Raw genomic sequence first — 25,811 nt, 5'->3', positions numbered from 1 at the left:
GCTTTGGGTTCCTGCTTTCCATAAGGCCCTCTGCGAATGGGGTTGGGTGGCAGCGAGGGAAATAGGCTTCTTACCACAAGGCTGCAGGAGCCTCTTGATGTTGTTGTGGGGAAACATTTATTATGGAAAGCAATTGCTAGAAAAAGGCTAATGATCAACTAAACGTTAGCATTTGTAGATCCCCTTCTGTGATGCAGAAAGTAAGTGCCACATGGGTACTGCTAGAAAGTATTACTTGCTAAAATAGTTTTGTTGTTTTGTTGTTTTCCTAGAATCCATTAAAATAAAGGCACTAACAGACCTTCGGATCAAATTCTGTTTCATCTACTAGGTGTGTCCTGGCTCATTGTATAAAACGCCTCAGATCTTCCTGGGTGTCGTTTCGCTGATGTTCTATTGATTACCACAATTATTTAGCAATAATAATATTTTTCAATATTTTCAGTCACCTTTTTTGTCATGCTTTAGTGATTTTCCAGAAACCTGTAAATAATATTCTAAAATATTCTAGTAAACAACCCAACATGTGCGGGGCGGGGGGCACACCTAGAGGTGCTCAGAGTCTACTCCTAGCTCTGTGCTCAGGGGTCACTCCTAGTGTTTCTCAAGGAACTATATGTAGTTCCAGTGATCGAACCAGGGTTGGTTCCTTGCAAGGCATGTGCCTTACCAACTGTACTATATCTTTCGCCCCAACCCAACATTTCATTTTTGTTTTGGGGGCCATACTTGGTGGTGCTCAAGATGTATACCTGGTAGGGCTCAGGGGACCAGGTGGGGTGCTTTGGTCAGCTGTGTGCAAGACAAGCACCCTGCCCGCTGCATTATCTCTCTGGCCTCTCCACCCCAACGTTTTGATAAGCACTTTTCCCCTATTAAAGATTTTATTGGGGCTGGTTTGTGTGGGTAAGAATTGCAGACATGATGTATCCTGTGGTCTGAAAAAGAAAAGAAAAAATAACTAGTAATTTCATGAAGTTCAGTAGAATTCCATAATTGAATCCAGGAATAGTACTCTGCTCACCATTTTTTGCAAAGAGTTCTAAAGAGGTTTCCAGAAGGAAGAAACAACACACTTTTGTCTATGACTCCCTGGTACTTTTGTTGCTCCTGTCATATGATTAGTAATCCAAAAATGTACTGTAAAAATCTGTGTTGTTGCAGGAATTAGCTTGCAGATTAGCTTCACATCTGGGGGAATATATGGGCAATGATCTTCTGGGAGTTACATTTCTCCAGCCTCTAAAGGTACATTATTCCTGCCATTGGTTCATTGCCTGAAGCCTATGGCTTCTGGCTCAGTTGTGTCTATAAAATACCACAGTACCAAGGTCTCCTCTCAGGAGACCTTTCAAATTATCTAAAAGCTTTCTGTTGGGAAAAAGATTGTTATCGAGGTAGACACAGTCCCTAGGAGAGACATCAGTCTGCTTATTCGAGGATTATCTTTAGATCAAGTTGACAGCCACATCAGTTTGTCCCAATTTAGAGATATCATCACTACTTTGCTTTTTAATCTTAGGCCTCAACTCTTATCACATAGCAGCAATTGGAAATTACCTCTGTCCTATTATGAAAATGTGAAGTGTGATATTACCCATGATATCAGTCAGCTCCATCTATATGTTAAACCTGATAAGAAAAGGAGCTTTAAGAGTTCCCAGAGGGTAACTTTTTATTTCCACCACCACGACTAAGAGATTCTCTCCTTCCAATAGTGAAAGCTACATAATTCTTCATATTTCCTTTATTATCCTGGTTGGTAGAAATTTCCATCATACTTATATTACAAGGGCAAGGAGGGCTCCCTGCAGTGCTCAGGAGTCTGTGTGTGGGTGCATGACTATGGATACTTGGGCCACCTGTGTGGGCCTGACTGTCTTAAACAGCCCAGAAACACCTGGGCTGTTTCTGGAAGTGCTTAGGGATCCATGAGGTATCAGATATCAAATATAATTCCTCATGCATGCTAGGCATTCATACCAGCCTTTTACACTATCTCCCTTGCCACTAGGTCATTTTTAGTTAAAGCAATATATATGAGGCATATAATTTGCCATTTTAGGTTTGAAATTCAGTGGCATTTAGTTCCTTCACAGTGTTGTGCAGCTATAAAGTACCTAGTTCCAAAACATCTTTATCATCCCAAAGGAAAGTCCTGTATCTATTGAGGGACATCAAGAAAACTGGGTATTCTCTCTTGACCCCCAGCTTGTGTCAACTAGTAATCTGTTTTCTTTTTGAATAGTCATGGAACCTCTGGTTCCAAGTTGTTTTTGTTCTTCAATCAAAGCAACTCTATTAATTGTGTGGACGAAGCTTCTGTTGGCTCTCTTTCATTTTCCTGATTGTTTCTTTATATTACATATTTTATTAAAGCAAGCTGCCTCATGATCATTCTGGAAAGAACATAAATACTCCTTTTTTAAAAAAAAACCTCCAAGTTATCCATCTCCCTGCTGCTTTGTGCTGTGACCTACAACATTCTGCATTATAGACACTTGGGCCCTCTGACTGTCTGAGTGTTTGTTTTAGCCCATAAGGAGTCACAGAAGGTTTCTTTACCTACACAGTTGAATACTATGCAGCTGTTAGAAAAGATGAAATCATGAAACTTGCATATAAGTGGATCAACATGGAAAGTATCATGTTACGTGAAATGAGTCAGAAAGAGAGGGACAGACATAGAAATATTGCACTCATCTGTAGAATATAAACAGAATGGGAGACTAACACCCAAGAATAGTAGAGATAAGTACCAGGAGGTTAGCTCCACGGTTTGGAAGCTGGCCTCACATGCTGGGGGAGAGGACAGTTCAGATAGAGAAGGGAACACTAAGTAAAGGGTATTCTGAGGACCTGCTCGGCATGGGAGATATGTGCTGAATGTAGACTATAGACCAAACATGATAGCCACTCAATGCTTCTATTGCAGACCACAACACCCAAAAGGAGAGAGAGAACAAAAAGGAACACCCAGCCACAGAGGCAGGGTAGAGAGGAGGAGGTTAGGGTGGGGACGGTGGGAGGGATACTGGGATAATTGGTGGTGGAAAATTGGCACTGATGGAGAGATGGGTACGCAATCATTGTGTGACTGGAACGCAAGCATGAAAGTTTATAACTCTGTAATTGTACCTCTCTGTGATCCACTAATAATAAAAAATAATTTAAAAAAAAAAAGAAATCACAGAAGATAAGCAGGAGGGAGGACTGTGATATGGGGTTTATTTCTTGGCTTCTGCCCTTTGAGTTCACTGAGATTGGCCATACCCTCTCACTGCAGTTCCCAGTCCTGCCTCTCCATATAGTCCTTTCTAAATCCCAGTTCCCTAATAGCCCTGTTCTGAGTCTCTGCAGGCTGCAAAGTCTTAGAGTATTTCTTGTGATTTCCTATAACCAATCTCACCTTTCTAAATTGATCCTTTTTTAAAGTCTTCTCCAGTTATCCAAATTTGAGGGTACAAGCTGGTGCTCTGATTTAATAAACATGGTCTGTTCAGTTGACAGAGTGTCACAGAATCTTCTAGGAGAAGCTTATGTGACAGATCTTTCTAGATCTAAAGAACATCCATATCTTTTGTGGTGATGGCACAGAATCTCCATGTCAATTTAATTGATACCAGTCTTTGTAGGAGCTCATAATCCCGGAGGATTTTACTTAACCACTTCTAGATGTTTTGATACTCACATAGAGAGGAAAATGGCCAATGAGGTTGAGTCCATCTGAAAGAAATTATCTTTGTCCTACAGATTGTTCCCTAATTCCTTAGCTACCACATAAACTGACACATTTCAGCTTTTTCTCATGACATATCTCATGATTTTATGAGGCATTGAGTCAAGTTTATTGTTCAGGTTTAGAACTTAAATAAAAGATTAATAGGTGTTATGATCAACATCACCTATATGTGCATAAGAACCCTATTAGAAGAATAACCATTGAAAAGATTTAAGCATGGAGTTAACATGATACCAATTATCCTGGGCACTGTTTCAAGCAAAAAAGCATGTCTTACATTTCTGCAGCATCAGTATTATTATCATACAGCCTTGAATGAGATAATATGTGTTCATCCTTTACCTCAGAAGTTTTCAAACTTCTTGGCCTACTGCCACCTTTTCATTAAAAAATAAAATCACTCAGCACCCCCTAGAAATCTATATTCTTTAAGGGAACAAATAGAAAGTACCCTCTAATTGCATGTGAGGCTACTACCTCCCTGTTATGTTAGCACCCCTAGGGAGAAATACTGCCCACTTTGGAAAGTACTGCAGCTCCTTTCATCAAGCAATACTCATGAAGGATCTGGGTTGATAGCTTAAGTGATGAAGCACATGCCGAGCAGATGCAGGGACCTCGGTTTGACCCCAGAACCACTGGCCCCAAAGCACTACTTACAGAGTCCTGGTGGCCTCCACCGTTAGCACCCCAGCCTGCACCAGTCTAGACTTTGCCAGGAGTGGTTCTGGGTCCCCTAACACTTCCAGGTGTGTCCCCTGCACAAGAAAATCTCACTGAGAGACTGCTGTGAAGTTAGTGTCTGTGTACACATTGCAGAGAAGCACAGTCAGGAGCAGGACATACACAATTCCTCTCGGGGAACTTCCATTCTTAATCAAAGAACAATTAACTAAGAAGTTAATCGAACAATTAATTGTTGAGTTACTTGGTTTGCAGGTCAGGGAAAGGATTGCTAGCAGAAGGTGACATTTGAGCAGAGTAGAGGGGAAGAAGCAGAGATAAAGGTGTTATGGGGGAGAGTTGGGGCTTTCCAGGTAGCCAGAAAACTGTCTGTCAAAATCCAGAGCTGGTTTGAGGAACAGAAAGAGAGGTAGAAAGAATAGCAGGTACAACGAGGGCATAATGGTGGGACATGATGCTAATCAGGTGAAGAGGATCCAGATCATGTAGGTCCTTGCAGATCCTGTGAAAAATATGATTTGGTCACAAGCATAACTACTGAAAGTGTTCAGCCTGGGTTAGGATGATGAGATGTGCATGTTGTAAAACAACTCTGGACCAGGGAAGGAGGAGGCTATGAGAGGATACAGGATATCAGATCATGGTAACCTGGACCAAAAATAGTGGAATGGTGAGTCAAAGAATGACCTTCTGAGCTATTTGGAATTAGAATCAAAGAGGAATTCATGATATTTGAGGGAAAAGATGGAGTTGGGGATAGCTCATAGGTTGCAGGTTCACGTGATGAAGTGTAACATAACCCAATGACCAAGAGAAGGAAACCTGGAGAGAACCAGTAGAGTGGGATAGGAACCAACAGAGTTCTGGGCATGTTGTATGTGATGTGCCGATGTGACCGCAAAGAACTGTTCAGAATGGAAGTGTGTCTACTGCCAGGCCACCCTGAAGGCACCTGATCTTGTCAGAATGGAAGTGTGGGCTCAGGGGGAGGGTATGAGCAAATCAATCTATAATTACCATGATAAGTAACTGTGGACTAGTAGGAGGGTCTAGAGTGCTGAGCTTATGTTCCGTAGATTGTCAGCAACAGGACATGAGCACAGCCTTATCTTACTATCCCTTCATCCCCCTGCAGTATAATTATGAGTCTTGCTAAAAAGCTGTTGTGTTCTGGAACTTCTTTGATGAGAAGTTTTTGTGTAATGTAATGACTTTACAAAGTCAAGGTATTATCTTTCAAACTTGGCTTCTATGTACTACCTTATTTATTTGTTTTTGTTTGGGGATTGTACTCCAGAGTGCTTGGAGGCTACTTCCAGCATGGTGTTCAGGGGTTGCTCCCAGTAGCACTTTAGGGAGCCTGTGATGCCAAGAATTGAACCTAGGGGCTCACGTATGCATGTCGAGAGTTCTGTCTCCAACCATCAGACTCAGTCTTCAAAGGATGATATTGGTTGTCTTGAGATATTTAAAAAACCTAAGACTTGTAAACTCGTAAATGATGCTGATAGGTATGTAAATTGGTGTGGGCTCTGTGGAAAATGACACAGAAATTCCTTAACAATCCTACCCCAGAAAAAAGGCCAGGGGAGAGCTCAAGCAATAGATCATATACCTGCATATGTAGATGTTGGGTTTGATCCTAGTTCTGTATGGTGTTCTGAGCACCTTCAGGTGTAGCTCTGGTGACTCTGGACCACCACCAGACCCAAGCACTGAACCTCCAGGCCCACAAAGTCAGGCTGAACATTGCCAAGAGTGGTGCTGGACACCCTGGGTATAACTCCTATAGAAAACAACCCTAAAAATGAAAATACCATAGGATCCAGCAGTACCACTTCCGTAAATGATTGGAACATTAACTTGACAGAATATTTACATCCCTGTGATCATAAGCAAAATTTTCCACAATAGCAAAAACAGAAAAATCAATCAATGTACCCATCCACAGATGAGGCAATAAAGCTGTTGTTATATATATTTGTGAGGAAAGGAAAGGGATTGTCCACACCCAGTGGTGTTCAAAAACTATTCCTGGATCTGTGCTCAGGGATCACTCATGAAAGTGTAGTGCTTTCCCTACTGGGTCAGCTATACACAAGGCAAGTGCCTTACCTCCTGTACTATCTCTCTGACCCCCTCTCCCTCTCTGTTTCTCTATCATCTAGCTAGCTAGCTAGCTAGCTATCTGTCATAGCCTTATTCTCCCTCTTGGAGAATCTGACAACCTACCAAGAGTCTATTGCCCACACGAGAGAGCCTTGCAAGATCCCCATGGCGTATTCATATCCCAAATACAGTAAAAGATATACACATACATTTCAGAGAGCCTGGCAAGTCACCAAGAGTATCCCGCCCACATGGCAGAGCCTGGTAAGCTACCCGTGGCATATTTGATATGCCAAAAACAGTAATGATAGGTCTCATTCTCCTGACCCTGAAACAGCCTCCAATTGTTGGGAAAGATGAGTAAGCAGAGGCTGCTAAAATCTCAGGGCTGAGTGTAATAGGGACGTTACTGGTGCCCGCTTGAGTAAATCAATGAACAATGGGATGACAGTGATACAGGGATATGTATACATATATTTACATATACATGAATATATATATCATTCAATGGAATGCTGTGCAGCTGCTTAAAACAACAAAATTTGTATTTTGCAACAACCTGGACTAAACTTGAGGTGCTTATGCTAAGCAAAATAAATTATAAAGTAAAAATCAACTGCCATAAGGTTTCAATCATAGGTGGTAGAATATAAATAAAACAGATAAACCGGTAAAAGATAACAGAGCTAGCTCCTAGACTAGACAATGTAAAAATGATGGAAGTAGCCAAAGGGAAGGAGATGGGGTGAAAGGAATGAGTCCTGAGGGTTATTTGGACATGAGATGGAAGACACAGGAATTTAGGTGGTAGGTTCAGTATCTAATGTGTATAAAGGCCTGGCACTATAGTCTGAAGTTTTGTTGTGAAATAATGGCAAACCAGTAAAATTTGATTTGAAATTTAAATTGAAAAATCAGAGGCTTTTAATCCTATCTTGAAATGATTAGTGTTTGCAATAAGTTTTCTCTCTAGTGGTTCATCTCTTTGTAGTATATTGGAATTTAAATTAATCTATTATCTATTTTCTTTTAATTTTTCAACCCCTGCTATTTTTATTTTTATAAAATTTATTCACTTCCCTTAACTTTCTCATTCCCCACTAGGTTATTCCTTCCCTGACATTGTTTTGTCTCTATAAATCCAAAGAGTATTGGTGTAAGAGGGCTTTTATTGAATATGCCGAATTTTACAAGTAAAGAGAATGAGCTCTCAGCATGTGACAGTGAATTGGTAGCAGAACTAGGACTGGGTCAACCTCCAGACCCCAAGCCCTGGGCCTAGCTTAGCATGATACCACCCTCTTCCCTTATCCATGATTTTCAATTTCTCTTCTCAAAGTTCAGAAACTTTCTACTCCTATTCTTAAAAGAAACACATTATTGCACTTTAGCCTCTCCCAAGTGGAAACTTGACACTTGTTGATCATTTGAAGCCTTAATGTAGAAAATACTACTTTAATAAAAGAGACTGTTACTCTAGTTTCCATTTACAGCTGTGTGCCAGAGTATTTGTGGGGACACTCTCCTGTTAAACTAGTGCTGACAGAAGATGTGGGGTACTATTTCATTATTTCCTAGCATCTATTTTCCTACCTATTTCTATTTTTCACTTTTACTATTACTGGAGAGCTGGAGAGATAGCACAGCTGTAGAGCGTTCGCCTTTCACGCGGCTGACCCATGTTGGATTCCTTCGCCTCTCTCGGAGAGCCCGGCAAGCTACCGAGATATCCGGCCTGCACAGCAGAGCCTGGCAAGCTACCGTGGCATATTGGATATGCCAAAAACAGTAACAATAAGTCTCACAATGAGAGACGTTACTGGTGCCCACTCGAACAAATTGATGAGCAATGGGATGACAGTGACAATGACAGTGACTATTACTGGAACATTATAACTATATAGGTATGACCACTTTGATGGGGAAAAAAAGTAGTTTCAAAGTTTATAGATGAACAACTTTTGTATAGACTCTGATTCATGCCTTTCAAAATCCCTAATTTTTTGTTATTCTCTTTTTATTGATTGGAGTTCTGTGATTTGCAATACTGTTGTTAGTGGTTACCTATACATTTAATTCCAACACCACACCCATTACCAGAGTACCTACCTCTCTCCCCCAAGGACCCCAAATGCTCCTTCCTTTCAACTCTCCCCAACTCAATCTCTGATTTGAATCATAATGTCATTTTAATACATAAATATGTAGCATAAGTTCTGGATAACAGTGGATAGTTTCATTAAATTTATATCTGGAAAAGACCTAGTAATAAATAACTGCTTCTAAGAGTAGTTCAAGAAAGGTACATTGGAGGGATAGACTTAGGTAAAAAGTCTTCTAGGAATACAGGTAGCACAATATTTAGAGGTGTGATGCTGTACTCCCAAAATTTACGTAGTATTATAAACCAAAGATAGCACTGCACTGTAGCACTGTTGTCCCGTTGTTCATCGATTTGCTCGAGTGGGCACCAGTAACGTCTCCATTGTGAGACTTGTTGTTACTGTTTTTGGCATATCCAATACGCCACAGGTAGCTTGCCAGGCTCTGCTGTGTGGGCAGAATACTCTCGGTAGCTTGCCAGGCTCTCTGAGAGGGACAGAGGAATGGAACCTGGGTCGAACCCCTGGACTGGAGCAATAGCACAGCGGGTATGGCATTTGCCTTGCATGCGGCCGACCCGGGTTCAATTCCCAGCATTTCATATGTCCCCCCAGCACCACCAGGATTGATTCCTGAGTGCAGATCCAGGAGTAACCCGTGAGCACTGCCAGGTGTGACCCAAAAACAAGAACAAAACCGAAGATAAAACAATAATTTTTAAAAATATTAAAACAAAAATATAAGCCATGAGCTGGAAGGATAGAATAGAGCTGAAGATGCTTGGCTTGTATGTTGCTCACTCCAGTTCAGTCCTCCGCACTACATGGTCCTTCAGTCACTGGCGAGAGCCAGTCCTGAACACAGAGCCACAAGTATCCCCTAAGTACCACCAGGTATGTCTCCCAGGCCTCCAAAGTAAGAATCATAAATAATTCACAGTTGTAGCTTAAATATAGTAGATTTATTTCTTGCTAAATCAAGCCACAGTGAACAAGCAGTTTTGGAAACTTAGACATCCTCTATGTTATGGTTCCATATCCTTATCTCATGGTGAAAGATGGTTTGGTTTACTAATTCTGGGACCATGGTGCAACAGCAAGGAAAGAGTTGGAGGGGGCAGATGGGAACACCAGCACTCTTTTTTATAAGATAGAGCATATCTCATGTCTACTCAATTCTCATTGGATGGAACCTAGTCACATGGGTGCACCTCATTGCAAAGGAGATTGGAAAATGTTCCTAACTGAGAAGCCTCTTGGTTCACTAAAATTTAAAAGAGCTTATTGCCGGAGAAGGAAAGATGAAATACCAAGGAACAACTCATGGTGTCTCATTATAAGCAATAAAATTTTAAGTAGTGGGTACATGTTTAAAGTTTATCTGGTATGTCAAACAAATTTATCTTTAGACATGAGAAAACGAGTCTGGGAAAATGTATGTTTTTGTCACTTACAAAGCCTGTGTAGTGCAATCTAACAAATTAGGAGAAATTATTTGGAAAATCTGATTATTACTGCTTCAACGTTTATAGAAAGGGGGAGACAAAGGGCTCTGCTAAGCCTGAGGACATGTGAGTTTTGACTTAAGTGGGAAAAGAGGGTCTTAGGTAGCATGCTCATGACAAAGAAGAGTAGAGTTAGGAGTTGAGGTGGGACTTAGAATGATCAGATATGTGTACACGGTTTAGCAGCAGAACTTTGGCTTTGGAAACAAGAGATAGGCAGAAGCAACTCCTTTTATGATGAGAGGACAATTAACGTGGGCCATAGAGATCCAAAGAATTATACAAATCACTGGGTACATCACAGGGACCACTCGTTATAAACGCCACAGTGAGGGCCAGAGAGACAGTACAGGGATTAAGGTGCCAGCCTTGCAAGCAGCTGAACCCAGTTCAATCTCTGGTATCACACATGACCTGTAGAAGTAAGCCCTGAGCACACCACGTGTGGCCCAAACCCCTCTCCCTACCATGAAATATAAATATTACAAATAGACTCCACCATAAGGTAAGGCAGGGCCGATGATGAGGGGGGATTGGCAGGGCGGCGAAAAGCAGGGGGAAGGGGACAGCACTTATGACTGAGATACCAGAGAGAAACAAAGCAGGAAATGAGAATAAGGAACCCAATGGCTAGAGTGATAGCACAACAGGTAGGGCGTTTGCCTTGCGCGTGGCCAACCCGGGTTCGATTCCTCCTCCCCTCTCAGAGAGCCCGGCAACCTACCGAGAGTATATCCCGCCTGCATGCAAAGCCTGGCAAGCTCCCTGTGGCATATTTGGTATGCCAAAAACAGTAACAACAAGTCTCACAGTGGAGACGTTACTGATGCCCGCTCAAGCAAACAATGGGATGACACTACAATGCTACAGCGCTACAGATCATTAGAATTAAGCAGCAGCAATGCAAACAAGACCTGGAACAATTGACACTCTAGAGTGAGGTTTATGGGAAAACCCTAGCCTTCACGCTCCTGAAGCAGAAGGCTCCTTAGTACACTAAGATCAGTGGTTTCTTGCAGCTGTTATTAATGAGGTGCTGCCCTGGAGTTGACAGGATAATGTACAATTCCCAATGATCTCTTAACTATTTTGTTTAAGACTAAATTATTTCAACTTCACCAAACACTTTTTAAAACGTCTGTCCTGGACTCCTTAGCACTGTAATATGAATTCATTGGCATGAATATTCTCATCTTTATTTAAGAAACATCTTCATCTCAAAGTAAAAATGGCCTTTTCCCATGAAACTTGCAGCTTTGTGAATCAGTGCATGGTGCCTGAGTCTCAGCAATAGGAATACTGATTTTCTGGTCCAGTCTGTCTAAGTGGTGCCTGGTGATAAAGAGGTACTCTCAGAAGGACAAAGTTGTATTAATGAAGTTCCAAACACCAGGGCTGTAGAAAATCAGAAAAATATCACAGAACAAGATAGTCTTGATAAATGAGATGACTCAAAGACTTGCAGTCACAGTATATCAATAATATAATTTATGTGCATGGCACCTTCAAAATTACAAAGTGCTTTGACTGTGCATTGATTTAAAAATCACACACAATGAGGAAAGGTACAATTTTCTAGGTAAGCAAGTAGATTTAGCAGGTTTGTCTAGGAAGGACAAATTATTGTGAAAATAATTCAGTGGAAATGTTTTAACTCTGTGCTGAGCATTACTTCCCACGTGACCTCACCTCTTCTGAGCCTTAAACTTCCTCATAAGTTTTCTCACTTGGCCATGCATTCCTTCAACAACTATTTGTTGCATTTCTCCTATGTGTCGAGCACTGAAGATACTCCACTTGACAAACCATGACAATTTATGAAGACAAACTCTATCTTCACAAATGTACCATGTGGCAAAGGACAGATACATGCCCAGAGGCCATGATGAGCCCAGAGAGTGGTGAGCTGGGTGTGCTCCAGCAGCAGGGCATAATAAGCCATCAGGGCATCTCCCCAAGTCAAGAGTCAGAGGATGGCTGCCCGGAGGAATGGGTGTGGACACTGAGTGTGTTCTAACCAAACAAAGCCTCAATTAAGTCCCTCCTGAAGGAAAGGTGTCCCATGATCAGGTGGGAGAATAGGGTAAAACTCAAAAGATTTATGAATTCAGTTTAGTTACAAATTTCCTACTTGACTAATTTGAAACATTACTTGTCTTTTCAACTTTCCCTCCTCCCTGCTTTTTCACTTCCTTCTATCTACCTACCCATCCCTAATAAATACTAAGATATATGCAGAGCTAGTTCATTTTAAAAACATTTATCGGGGAGCATGCCTATGTGCCAAGCTCAGTGCCGAGTGATATAGATGGCATAAAGAAGCACAAGATCTTATCCCAACTGATGGAAAGCTGAATGTTTTGTCAAAGAGATAAACCTATGTACATATCACGGTGATATAAACTAGAAGGAACTCTAATCACTGTTTATGAGGATGTTATATGGAGGGAAATTTAACTTTCAGTGAGAACAATTAATGAATTGGGGTTAGAGAGATAGTTACAGGACTTAAGGCATATGGACTTGCAGCTGATCACTGTTCAATCCCCTGTACCATCTGGTCCCCCAAGCACCCCCTGAGGCAACCCTGGAGGCCCTGAGCATCATCAAGATGGGCAAAGTAATCCTGGTGTCACAGCTCAGGCAGCACCCCATCCTGGGCCCCTCCCATTAAAGTGCCTGCCTAGTCGACTGAGAACCACCTGGAGGGCCCCCCCACCGGCCTCCCGACCCCTACTTGGGAAGCCCTTCTCCCAACACTAACGAACCAACATTAGACTGAAAACTTCCCTTTGACTTTTGTCTATATGTTTGCTTATTTATTTTCTCTTCTGACCTTTATTCTTTCACAGATTCTGTGGCAACAGCGTCCGGGCCCCTACTAGTTGAAGTTGCCAAAACTCCTGGTGCCAGCCTTGGGGTTGCCCTAACTACCTCGATGTGCTGTAACAAGCAGGTCATTGTCATAGACAAAATAAAATCTGCAAGTATTGCTGACAGGTGAGTGTCATCGAAAGCACCTCCTCCTCAAAACTGCACATGTTTAAAATTATGCTCACAGGAAATACGAATGCACCACCCTTGAGCATGCGCACACACTGAAATCAGCTCTTTTTCTTGCTTATGCAGTTTTCAGATAAGGATACAATTTGCAGTGCTAAGGAATTAAAAAAAACACTTACCAGGCCAAGAATATTATTTAGTGATAGAGCACGTGCCTCACACATGTGAGCCCCTGGGTTTGATTACCAGCACCATTCCCGAAAGAAGAAAACAAACAACTCACCTGCTTTATCAGCCACCCATGGTGTAATGCCCCTTCATCCAGATGTTCTGTGTGGCCCTTAGAAACAGGAAAAAAAATTAATGCAGCTGGGCAGATTTTCCTACTGTGTCCTAGGATTATAGGCTATTCTTGGTAGGGTAATAGAAAAATATTTTATTATGCTCCGTGCAGAGAAGCCATAGGTTTTCCTGAATTGTCAACAATCCTGCCATCATGAAATCTTATTCCTTCCTAAATAAAACCTTACCTTTAAAAATTGTACTAACTTTAATAAGTCCTATCTTCTCTGAGTGTATTAATCTTAGGGTTTCATAGTCTTCAAAAGTCCCTGAAAACATCATTCATTTTCTGTAACAATAAAAGCAAAGGTCCTTTGACCTGAAATATTTCCCCAACATCTTGTACATAGAAAGTAGAAGTTGAGACATGGGGGCGGGGGTGGGGGCACAGGTGGGGAGGGGGAGGGGTGCACAAAGGCCATGTACCTCCTAATAATTATCTTACAGCTTCTCTCTAGTAAGAAAACCTCCCCCTTTTCCCATGTTTTTGGGTGCATCCACGTGGATTTATCTTTTCGGATGAAACAGATGACATGTTTTTGTCCTAAGAAGTGGACTATATGCTCGCGGAAGCATCTAATGCCCAGTGCCCCTGGCCCATTTTCGTGTGTCCTTCCTGGGGAAGCTCCCACTCAGACACAGCAGCCTGCAGCAGCCCCTGCAGAGTGGACTGTGGTGGTTCCGTCCACAGTCCACTCTTGTCTCACCCCCATGCCCACGATCCTGGAGTCTGTCTCAAATTCGGTGGTACACGATGCTTTCATTTTCTCTCTGTGTTTTCTTCCCATCCCACGGAGGCTAACCAGTTTAAGAAGCTGTCCACTGGATTGGTATGTGGGGATGTTGACTGCTGTGTTTGCTTTTCTAAACTCATCAACCAGCCAGTCTCTTGCCTCAGCAAGATGTAGCCTCCGGTCCTTGCCACCCCAGCTCTCCCTTCACTCACCAGGCAGGCTCCTGCTGGTACCCCCTTTGACTCCTGCATAATAACCATTGTCATGGAGAGTGTTGGGACTAATAAATGTTTACTGCCAGAATAACAAAATAAAACACATTAATAAAAGAACCCTGGGATCTGGGAGTTTGTAGGAGAAGATTCTGAGAAATTATTAGCTGACTCTCTTCCTCATCTCCCCCTTTATTCTCACTCACACATAAAACAGCGGGAAATGACCCTATTCCATTTCTGCTAGTCCTATCTTGACATTCTAAATATTTACCAACTTGTTTGTAGATGAAAACCACCGAGGGAGAAAAGTCACAGAGAAAACAACCCCAGGAGAAGCATTTTCTTCTTCTCCCTTCCTGCCCACTTCCCCCTGTACTGCACCCCGACACCCAATTAGCACATTTCTTTAGGGACAAGAGGAAAACATTTCTTTGGATTTTTTTCTAATATAAGGTTTTACATTTCTGTTCATAGACAAGGACTTAACATTTGACAGATGGTGTTTCCTAGAACATTTACATTTTTCCTTTTTTTTTTTAAGAAAACGAAAACTATAAAATTTTAACTATGAAGGACTTGGAAGTCACATTGCAAAGAGAGGTCCTTCATGTTACCAAGTTTCTCCTTTCCTAGATGTGGTGCACTGCACGTAGGGGACCACATCCTGTCCATCGATGGGACCAGCATGGAGTACTGCACCCTGGCAGAAGCAACCCAGTTCCTGGCCAACACCACCGACCAGGTCAAGCTGGAGATTCTTCCCCATCATCAGACCCGCCTGGCCTTGAAGGGACCTGAACATGGTGAGAGGAACGAACCTTTTCTCTTCCCCCTGCAGCCATTGCTTCCTTTAGGAGAATTAGGCAGGAAGACCAGAAAGTTTAATTCTGCCCTTAACGCTTCTTTTCAAAGCAGCCACTTTGTTTATTCTTTGTCTTCTTACCCCACCCACCCCCATCTTTTTCAAGCTGTTTGTAATTTACTTGAGATCACCAAATTGAGGGAAGAAATGGGGTTGGAGAATACTTCCTAAAATTTTCAAGCTGATGCTATTTGACATTGTGAAAAATGTCTTTGGTACACATAGAGTGTGGAGAGAAGGGAAATAATTTGCTGTTATTCATATTGTATTTACACTTAACTTGAAGGACAACAAAGGTAAATAGTAAAAGTCTGACTTTTTAAAAAATAGTTTTAAAGTGGGAATTAATAGCAGCCCCCTTCAGATATTGGAGGAGAAAAAATAATATATGAAGGGTTGATTTTCTCTCTATGTTTTTTATTGCCAGAATTGTTATTCCTTTTTTCCCCTGAGGATGGAGAGCAGCTTTTCGGAGTCTCTGTCTGTCTGTCCTGGGAGAATCAAACATACATTCATATATATGTTTGCTGAGTATTGATATGCCATTCACCTGGGCATCTTTAAATAAAACCTGGTGCAATGAGAAAGACTTTGAGCCCAAAATCAAATGGGAAAAAAAAGAAAAAGAAACCCAACTCTCCCAATGGGCTCTTTGTTCCAACACATTCCTCCTTTTTCCCTAAAACTAAGGGCTTTCCTTTCTTTATTCTTTGAAATCAGTTCCTCCCAAAGTCTGACTTTTTAACTGCCAGGGGGCCCAAAAGAAGAGCACAGTTTTGTGGGTTTAAAGAGAGAGAATCATTTTCTCTGGAATTGAAATGTTCCTTCCGAGGAGGTCATTCGTTCTGACTCCCACCTCCTAAAACACACCATGCTTTTCCACAGATTGGGTGTTGGTGAGGGGGCGGTGGAGGGCAGGGAGGAACAGATAATTTTCATACTGAATGAGTCAGCTAGATGCAACCTTTTTAATTAAATGGAACTTAGCCCTGGAGCTAATGAAAATCTCTAGGACCACATTACCTTTATCAGATTTTAATTTTACACATTGGAGTAGAGAACTGATGTTGCATAGGCATCATTTCATAGCTTATGAAAAGCAGCTCAGCCTCATTGGGACAAAAAATGCTAAAAAACAGTCGTGACCCCTGGCCAGGCAGGCCCTGGCCTTTCCTGTGTGCTGGCTGTGAGGGAAATCGCTCAAACTCTCGTGTCATCTAAATCTTTGAGTTTGACACACAGTAGGTGTAAGAAAGCACAGTAGGTTCTTTCTCAGTAAATCCTGATTATCCTAACAATGTATCACAGACTTTAAAAACGTCATCATCTCTCGAACACACAACTACTTTCCACTTTCCTTTGTTCCATACAAATATGAAAAAATTTCACATGGTTTCCACCTCAGAAAATAATGAAATATTTTTACATGTTAAAACAGTTCAAAAAGATGAATTTTTATACTGAAAAGTATAGAGACCAAGAGGGAAAAAAATTAACTGTAAAAAGCCTGATGTTATTTGTGATTTTAGTAGCAGTTGAGGGATTAGTGATTTCGTCTGGCTTCCCCTTCTGACCCTGTTACTCCTTCTGTGGAACATTGGTCACCATCTTCCTTATAGCAAACAAGTATCTCCCCACAATTTATGTTAAAACAAGACTGCACCTGAAGGGAAAACTAGGTTTGATGCTTAAAAATAATTAGATCAAGGTAAGAAGGGAAAAATGCAAAAAGATTTATGTTTATAATGTCACGAATTCCTGTGTTTGCATGTTGGGTTTTACCCTTTTCCCACGAGAAAGATACGGTTCTTTTCACATCTCCAGTGCCTTCAACAGCGTGTGCTTTTTCCCAAAGGTAATTAAAGTTAGAACATTTCTCAAATTTTGCTTAGCAGCAAGGCATTCACCACAGTGTTTTCAAAGAAATAGAGAAATCAGCCCCTCAACAAAGAAGAGACCAACTCGCTCTTCCTTGTAAATAACATTTAAAGAACTAACAGGATGAGTTTTCGGGGAGGTTAGAATTGGTTTCCCACTGAGGGTGTTTAAATGACATCATGATTGAAAGGGAATGTAGACCTTGGAGAAGAGACTGTGACCCGAGGTCAGCACAGATGCTAGCAGGAGGTCTTCATCTGAGGACTGTGGCTTCCACCCTCAGACATGTTACACGGGGCAAGAGGATACACTTACAGAGAACAGACTCACTGTCCTGTGCCCGTTACTTTGTAAGGCTTCAGCAGTGATATCATCATGGAATAATGCCAAAGGCATAATATTTTCACTGGCCATTGTGTCTGTCACAACTTCAGAAACACCCAGAGACCATGTAACTGAGGGCAGAGACTCCAAGCCAGATTCCAAAACTTTGATTCCTTAACTCAAATCTTAAGCCAGTGACCCAACTCTTTTATACCTCAGTTTCCTCATCTGTAAAATGGGTGTTATTATTTGAGCTATTTTATGAAAAATGTGTGGTGTCAGGTCTATGAGTAGTACTCAGTGCAAGTTGGACATTATTTGTGGAAGTGAGTGTATAAATGAGAATAAGTTCTTGAAAAATGAGAGTGGACCAAAAAGGTAACAACTTAATTTTAGAATTATTTTCCTCAAATACAGTACCAAGTCCACAACCATAAAAGAAATTCATTTGAAGTATTTATTCAAGAGAAACAGAAGCTATTTTCTCTGGCTTATGTTAAGTTACATGTTACAGGTTACATGTGATGCAATTTTGTGCATTATCTTAGTCAATTTTGTCTCTTTGTTATTTTATATGATGAGTATTTTATTCCCAGTAATAGTTCAGAGTCCCTTAAGGTAAAGGTTATGATCATTATTTAACCTGCCTGCAATCATTAGTACAATGTCAGGCACACAACAGATAGTTAGAATATTTTCTTCTCAATCTATTAGTTGGATGCCAGTTTTCAAAAATTATTTTCATTATTTTCAAAATATTCCATTAAGAGGTAAATGTGGAATTCTGAAGTCCACTCCCTATACTTCACTTGAAACATAATCATTACTTGATCTGGATGACAGGATGACAATAGAAGGGCTGTGGGTGTAGATTAACTAGACCCAGAAGTAACTGCATCTTCCTTTAAGCAAACAGAGGAAAGTTCTTAAAATAGAAGAAGATAAGTGTAGTGAATAAAAGCACTTTAGGGACTTCCTTTGCATCATCCTTATCACAAGGAGAGAAATGTGGACAGGTGGACACTGGCTGACATTCTTATTCACTGATGCATTCATTTGTTTATTCATACATTTGATTATTATGTACAAGACCCTCTTCTGGTTGTCCTGACTCAACCAAGAAGCAAGACAAGTAGATTCCTATTTCTATGGAATTTACTTTCCAGTTAAGCGAGACAATCATTCAAATTCCATTAAATCGGTCAAGCCACTTGAGAGAGAAATGTGGCTCTGAAGCACACACTGTGGTGCTAGAGCCTGGGAGAGGACTGCTCCTGCAGCCAGCAAGGCACAGGAACTCGAGGGTGTAGCTCCTGCTCTGAAACCTACACAGTAGCAGGGCCAGCCATGGCAGTACATGGGAGAACATGTTAGAGGCAGAAAAAAGAGCAAGTGCAAATGTCCTGAGACAAAGAGCAGCCTGACTTATTCAAAGGACAGACCTAAACTACTCTGGCTGACCCAGTTGGTGATGGGCAGAGTGAAAGAGGAGGCTAAAGAGATGGGGGAGGGGAACCATGTTTTGATTCTCTTTGTTCTTGTATCCATCTAAGCAACTTAAATGGAAGCACCTTAATCTAACAAATATTTGGAAGATTTTCCTAAGTGTGTTGTGGATAGCAGAAGTTGGGCAGGTAGGACATGAAGTCTGAATGCAGTACAATGGTACACATAAAGGAGATGGGAATTTGAAAGGAGGATAGTGAAGGGACAGTGAAGGAGAAGGGAAAAACCACATAGCTTAGGAATACAAGACTATAGTGGCTAAGAAAGTATTGCTCAGATTCCTAAACTATCCTCTGAGCATAAGTATGCAATTAGTGATGTTTGTTGAAAGATGCTTCTACTTCCTTTAAAAGACACTTAATCTGTGGGTAAGTAACTAGTAGTAGTGGAAGAAACAATTTTATGAGCATTGTGTATCTTAGCTCATGTGTTTTGGTTCCATGTAGCGGCACCACACTCTCCATTTTATGCTATGCGTGTGTGCTAAATTCTCACAGTCTTTGTGTAACGTAGATGCTTTCATGATTATCATTTGACACGTGAGGAAACTGAGGTTCAGGGAGACTGAGTAGCTGTCAAGAGTGTATACAGAGGAAGAACAAGTGCTGAAATAAGTCAGCATCTGCCCCAAGTAGTGTCTATACTTGTAACTTTCACGCTTATCTAAATATTACTCCTTTAAATACAAAGGATTTGACCCCCTCTGTGAATAAATACTGTGAAATAATTGGTATATTAGATACTTAAGATCAGCATTGCAACAGTAGAGATATAAGTTTGTATGTTGCTATTTATACTTTAAATTGTTAAAGAAATTTTTATTTTAAGTAGCAGTTATAATGCTCATACTTTAGAACATTGGTTAAATAATCAGATCTCAATTATATTAAAGTTAAAAAGGAAACACTAGATATATATTATATACATTTATTTCTATAATACAAAAAAGTATCTACTAAATATGTATATGTATAATATATTTTTTAATAAAGGGGATACAGAAAAATTGAAATAAATTGATTTTTTAAGATTTTTAAGATATTAGGATTATGTGAGATGTTTTAAGAATTAGTTGTTCCTTCAAGGGACAGAGATGTAGATCAGGGGTAGAATGTGTGCTTCAAAATTTGTGTTCTGGGTTTGACATCTAACACTTTTTGAAATGTAAATAATTTTTAAAGACCCCAAAATCATAAAGTATGTTGAGACTTATTAAAATACAGATAAAATTCTGATGTTGATAGATGATAAGGGTGGCTTATTACTGAGAAAAGTCAAGTCGAAGTGATGAATCGTAGTATAATTAAATGTCAGAGCAGTAAATTGTGATGTGTGACTAGCTAACCACTTGAATCATGAGCCAATGTTATTTATTGTTCTTTGTTTTCTTTTTCTCAAAACAAGTGCTACTAACTGGCCAAGATTTGCAAATCTTTAATTACTAATCGTACGCCATATATCTTTATGGAGTTGACTTTTAAGTTTTAAAAAAATGTTTTTAATCTCTGCTGGGAAGCGCATGGGGAGATTAGAAATTGATTCAATAGTCATCTTAAAAGAAGCTGGTGGGGGGAGCTGGGGTAAGGCATGCATTATTCTTGAGAGATGAAAAGTTTCCATCCCTGATGTTAATCATCTACTTTGCTGACCACTGAGAAAAGGGCAAAGCCAGTAGATTTCTTTTTCTTTGCAAGCAGCTTCATTTTTTTAAGTTACACTTTTTATTTGTGCAATTCAGTTACTTTTTCCTCTTTTTTTTTTTTTGGTTCTTTGTTTGTTTTTCTTATTTCTCATCATCACTTCATATGGGCAGTGAAAATTCAGAGGAGCGACAGGCAACTTACCTGGGATTCCTGGGCCAGCAACCACTACAGCCTTCACACCTACCATCACTATAACACCTACCACCCTGACCATTGCAGAGTGCCAGCACTGCCATTCCCGAAAGCACCTCCTCCAAACAGCCCTCGTAATGTTCCAGGCTTTCTCCTCCTGGTCTCTTATTGAAATCATATCCTTCTTATTCTTTCTTCATCTAATCCATTCTGGATTGGGTTTCATAAGTGTTGTGTGCCTAATTTTTTTTTTATCCTTTGTGTAATTACAGTTTCTCATTCTACCATTTCCTGAGTCTTTTTCTTTTCCATGGGAAAGCGTGTGTGGTGGCGAAAGATGAAAGTGTTCGGAATGCTTTTTCTATGTGGTCGGGAACTAACAATTCAGAATCATCTAAGGCACAGTGTGTGTGTATATGTGAAATCACTTGTGAAATTCATGTCAGAAAATATCTATGAAAGTAGGATCATGTATTCGTTGCACGGAATTGTTGTTTATGGAGAGATCCATTTGAATGTTTGGGGGATTGCCTAAAGCAAAATTCTAAGAACCCCACCGTGTTCCATTGTGCTGCTGAGGGTGATGCAGTTCCTCGGGCATTTCGAGGCTCTTGTGACTAACAATTCTAAAGAGCTGTCTCTGTGACTCCTGAGCACTGGTCTCTGTGTGGTTGAGAACTAAGTAGCCGTTGCTCTGCATTGTGTGTGTCCTTCTGAATTGTTACTGGCCGGCAAGTGTGGTGGGCCCATGCCCTCCTGGGAATGCTCTGTGCCAAGTCTTCACTCTCTTACAGCAGCTTTGGTGTCTTCATCCTTCTCTCCTACCTCCATGAGTGCATACAGCCTGAGTTCCCTGAACATGGGAACTTTACCTCGAAGCCTCTACTCCACTAGTCCACGTGGAACTATGATGAGGAGGAGACTGAAAAAGAAAGACTTCAAAAGCTCACGTAAGTGGAACACTAAGCCTTTCTGTTTGGCCCGGAGAAAACGTGGGCTGGTTGGAATCTTGGCTAGATGGAAATCTGTGAATAGAGTGTTTGAAGGTGCCCACCTGATTAGGTAGATGCTAAGTTGCCACAGATTTGTGCCAAAGACTGCTGATATAATATTTGTGGTATCTGTGATAATGATGGCAACATAGACAATTTCAGGCAGATTTTGTATACACTATCTTTGCCTGTGTTTCATTCGCAATTTTTTTCTTGTTCTTTCAATATGACCAAATATCGGAGATGTGAGATTTCTGTTAAGCCTTCTTCCTTATAGTATGGGTTGCTTTCAAAAATGAAATTTTGTTCTTCGATTCTTTCTTACTCTAAAGACAATTTAAAAACACTGCACACTTTTGATAATGATGAGTTCCGTGCATTTGTTTGATATTGTTATGCTTCCTAGTAAATTATATTTCTTCTATTTCATGGCCCTCTTTTGCACTGAGAAAGCAATGATAGGTTTGGAAGCACCTTTTCAAACTCTCCCTCTTCCTTCCTTCCTGATATTTTAGGAGTTTTATTGAGAATTTCTCTCACATCTATTTATTTCTGCTGTATACCCCAATGTAGAAAAATGAAAACGGAAATAATGTTCTTCTTTACAACAAGCATTCTTGGTTTAGGAATTCCAACTGTTGTTCTTGAATAATATCTCCTGGGACAATAAAATGGGAAGATGTAAAGTTTCCTTTCAGAGAAAGACATTGCAAAACATAGGGCCACCATATGGGTACTGATGATTTGGACTTTATATCCATTCAGATATAGAATGTAATCTTTATTATATGTACGTGACAGACCATTTGAAACTAGGAATATAAGAGCTGTAGAGATGGCTCAAGGGACTGGAGCACTGACTAACATTTGAGAATCTCTGAGGTAGAGACTTGCCACTGCATGCCTCATACTTAGTGATGCTGGTTGAGGGGCTGGTGGCTCCCAGCATCACTGCACCTAATAAATGAAGCACTTAGATGGATTGAGTGTTGCTGGGAGTGACTCTGGCACTGCTAGGGAACCTCTCACCATCAAATTAAAAAGTTAAAATTTAGGAAAATAGAAGGTTGAATTTAGTGAACATGTGAAAAAGGAGCTTCTGAGATGTTTGTTTCCTATATGACTATAAACTGTCTACTCTTGGAAGGAACTCATTTAAGCCAGTATAGTGAACTGATTAGGAGCTTTGGCTTCAGATCCAAGTTGTCCAGATTCCCATCCTGGCACCTTTAATTTACAGCTGTAGGACATTGAGCGGATCTCCTAACCTTTTTATATATTGGCTTTCCAAAGCTACAAATGGAGATAATTATAGTTCTTAGTACATTGGGTAATTGTGAAAAATATATTTATATGTGTGTATATAATACACACATGTTATATTCTATATAATATGTAGTATGCACATATATGCATATATAGTCTCATCACCAAAAGAGACATACAGGACAAGAAATACTCATGGTATAAACTATAATACAAATATAGATAGTGGGCTGTGAAGATGGTACAGCAGGTAAAGCACTTGCCTTGTACACAGTTGACCCTGGCTCGATCCCTAACACTGCATGTGGCTCCCGTAGCACTACCAGGAGTAATTCCTTGGTAGAGAGACAGAAGTGAGCCCTAAGCACCACTGGGTGTGGCCTAGCCCCACCCCACTTAGAAAATAGATGAGAAACTGGAAAGATAATAAAGTGGGTAAGCCCTGAGCCTCAAAAGCAAGCAAAAAAGATAGATACTTACATAATCTTTACATAATTTGCGGAATAAAACAATTATTCCATACACAGTTGCTAAAGAGTAACACCATTTAAGCACTATTTAATTGCTTGTTATTTTGAATATTTAAATGTTAGCTTTTATGCCTGGATCTGAATGGTCACATATAAAATTCTATTGAGATGCTCTCAAATTTAGGCGTTTTCACGGTGGTTAAACTTTGTTGTAATACATAGGTCTTCAGTCTTCTTTACAGTAGCTTCCGGGTTTGCAGCGGGTATTTGTATATGAAATTTTTTACATATAATGGCTCCAGGTGCAGCACTTATCACTGACAGAAACAGGCTAACAGCTCTCAGCAGGGAAGTGCAATTAAAATGAATTCATTAATATTTGTACTTATGCTTCAGTGGCTAAACATTTGCTTTTGTTAAGTAAGACTTGCTCTGTGGATTAAGGACTGGAATGAATTTGAGTAAATGGCATTTGGCTATCTCAGGTTGATATTTACACATCTTAAATTTTGTATTAGGTTAAAGAGCCTCAGCCGCTCTGTCACTGATACCAATTGCCAATGCCTAAGTTCCTTCTTTAGTCAGTATAGTATTCTTCAACATGGTAGAATTGTGAGTAGAAACCTGGTTAAAGAAATTTCTACCTGTATAGTGTGCTGTAAACACTTGCCATTGTCACACCACAGTTATACACTTACCAGACTATTTAGAAATGTCTCGGGAGATAATTCATTTAGTGTTTTACTAAAACTTACGATTCAAAGAGCTATGAACATTTATTCCCACTTCAAAAGGACATTATAAGGTAATGATAGTATTCAAGATTAGGGGGAAAGTTAGCACTTGGTCTCCATTATTTTTCTTTCTACAGTCACATTAGATGTAGAGGTTTTCCCAAATAACCAATAATAAAAGTTTTATCACTACTCACACTCTACCATGGGTTATTTCCACCACTTTATTTATGTCATTATTCTGTGCCACCATTTGCTGCCCTTTTTTCTTATACTTATGTTTCTATAGCAACCACACCATTTTGTATGGATGGTGAATCGTGGCAAAGTCACAAATATAATAATTTTTTGAAAAGTCTCTGCTATGTTGATTGAGACCAGAGCCCACAAAATAGAAAGAGAAAAAAGAAAGAAAAATGACCTGTTTACATGTGTTTCTTGCACATGTTTCTAGAGGAAAGAAATATCCAGAAAAGAATGGAATTCCACCTCAGTGTTGAGCACTTGGTGTCAGTGGCCAAAGGGACAATACAGGGACATAATGGCCTGTGGATGGGGCAGAAAAGGGCAGTGTTTGTTTCTTATCAATCTCACTTCAGAATGAGGTATCCCCCCAGCACCGGACTTTACGGAGAGTGTCACAAAGTCTTGGGGAAGCTTGTAGAGCCTCGTCACAGAGAGAACCCTTCCCCTCTCTTCCGGAATTGTACTAACCTTCCCCCATTACCAAGGCATTCTCTTTTGTTGCCGAGGGGTCCCATGAAGCCCACTCCCCGATGGTGGCTGAGGATGCAATAGCTCTGTGTGACTTCCCCTGTCTTCTGCTTCCAGCTTCTATACAGGGAGCCTCAGGGGACATGGCCTTTCCCCAGCCTGCCTACTAAGTGGCAAACAAGAAGTTAGAACATATTTACAGAATGACTTTTGCCTCTTTGGTTACTACCACTGACTGCTAGGGAGGGCACCACTGAAAAGAGTTTTTTAAAAATTAAAAACTCTAAAAGTGTTTTCCCCTTCAAGAGACACCTGCAAAAGGAACTGAAGTCAAAGGCTGGTAGGCGTTTCTGAGTGGCCATGCAGAAAGCCTCCCAGGGATGTAAGAGCTGCCATCTGGAGGAGGGAAGCTACTGGTCAACCCCACGGTGCTTGATTAAGGCACAAATCTTAAATGAATGAGACTGATGACAAATCTGGCATATTAATAAATCTTTGAGGTCCATTGTTTTTAGTAGTTTTTAAATGTTTTTCAATATCTGACCGTAAACTCCACAGCTTCTGATTTGGCCAATATTTACCAGAGTTTTAAATTTTAGGAGCTAATAAGCTATCTTTGGGACTTTCTCAATCTATGCTAGGAAAGGCAAGAATTGACAAAGATCCTAAACCATGTGGGCATTTCATCAGATTATGAACAGAACCATCCAAATGGGACGCTAAAATGGAAGGGATATGAGGGTCTCAACCACAATGGCATTGGCTCACACCAATTAGCAAGTATGTCATGCCAT

At 40.5% G+C, this 25,811-nt stretch overlaps 1 protein-coding gene across 13 annotated transcripts in view; it reads left to right on the top strand.

Annotated features, from left to right (window-relative positions):
- Nucleotides 1-25,811, top strand: part of GRIP1 (glutamate receptor interacting protein 1) — a 752,587-nt gene that overhangs the window by 624,754 nt on the left and 102,022 nt on the right. For 7 of the 13 annotated variants that reach the window (XM_055118021.1, XM_055118025.1, XM_055118018.1 and 4 more), the window contains 4 exons: nucleotides 12,995-13,142; nucleotides 15,070-15,239; nucleotides 20,820-20,975; nucleotides 21,636-21,791. In XM_055118021.1, coding sequence (XP_054973996.1) covers nucleotides 12,995-13,142; nucleotides 15,070-15,239; nucleotides 20,820-20,975; nucleotides 21,636-21,791 — 630 coding nt within the window. The remainder of the gene's footprint in view (nucleotides 1-12,994; nucleotides 13,143-15,069; nucleotides 15,240-20,819; nucleotides 20,976-21,635; nucleotides 21,792-25,811) is intronic. The other 6 variants (XM_055118026.1, XM_055118029.1, XM_012936123.2 and 3 more) reach the window with 4 other exon arrangements.

This window comes from Sorex araneus, chromosome 10 (assembly GCF_027595985.1).
Source record: "Sorex araneus isolate mSorAra2 chromosome 10, mSorAra2.pri, whole genome shotgun sequence".
Classification (NCBI taxonomy): domain Eukaryota; kingdom Metazoa; phylum Chordata; class Mammalia; order Eulipotyphla; family Soricidae; genus Sorex; species Sorex araneus.
Note: the sequence above shows the minus strand (reverse complement) of the source record. Positions and strands in the feature narration are given on the sequence as shown.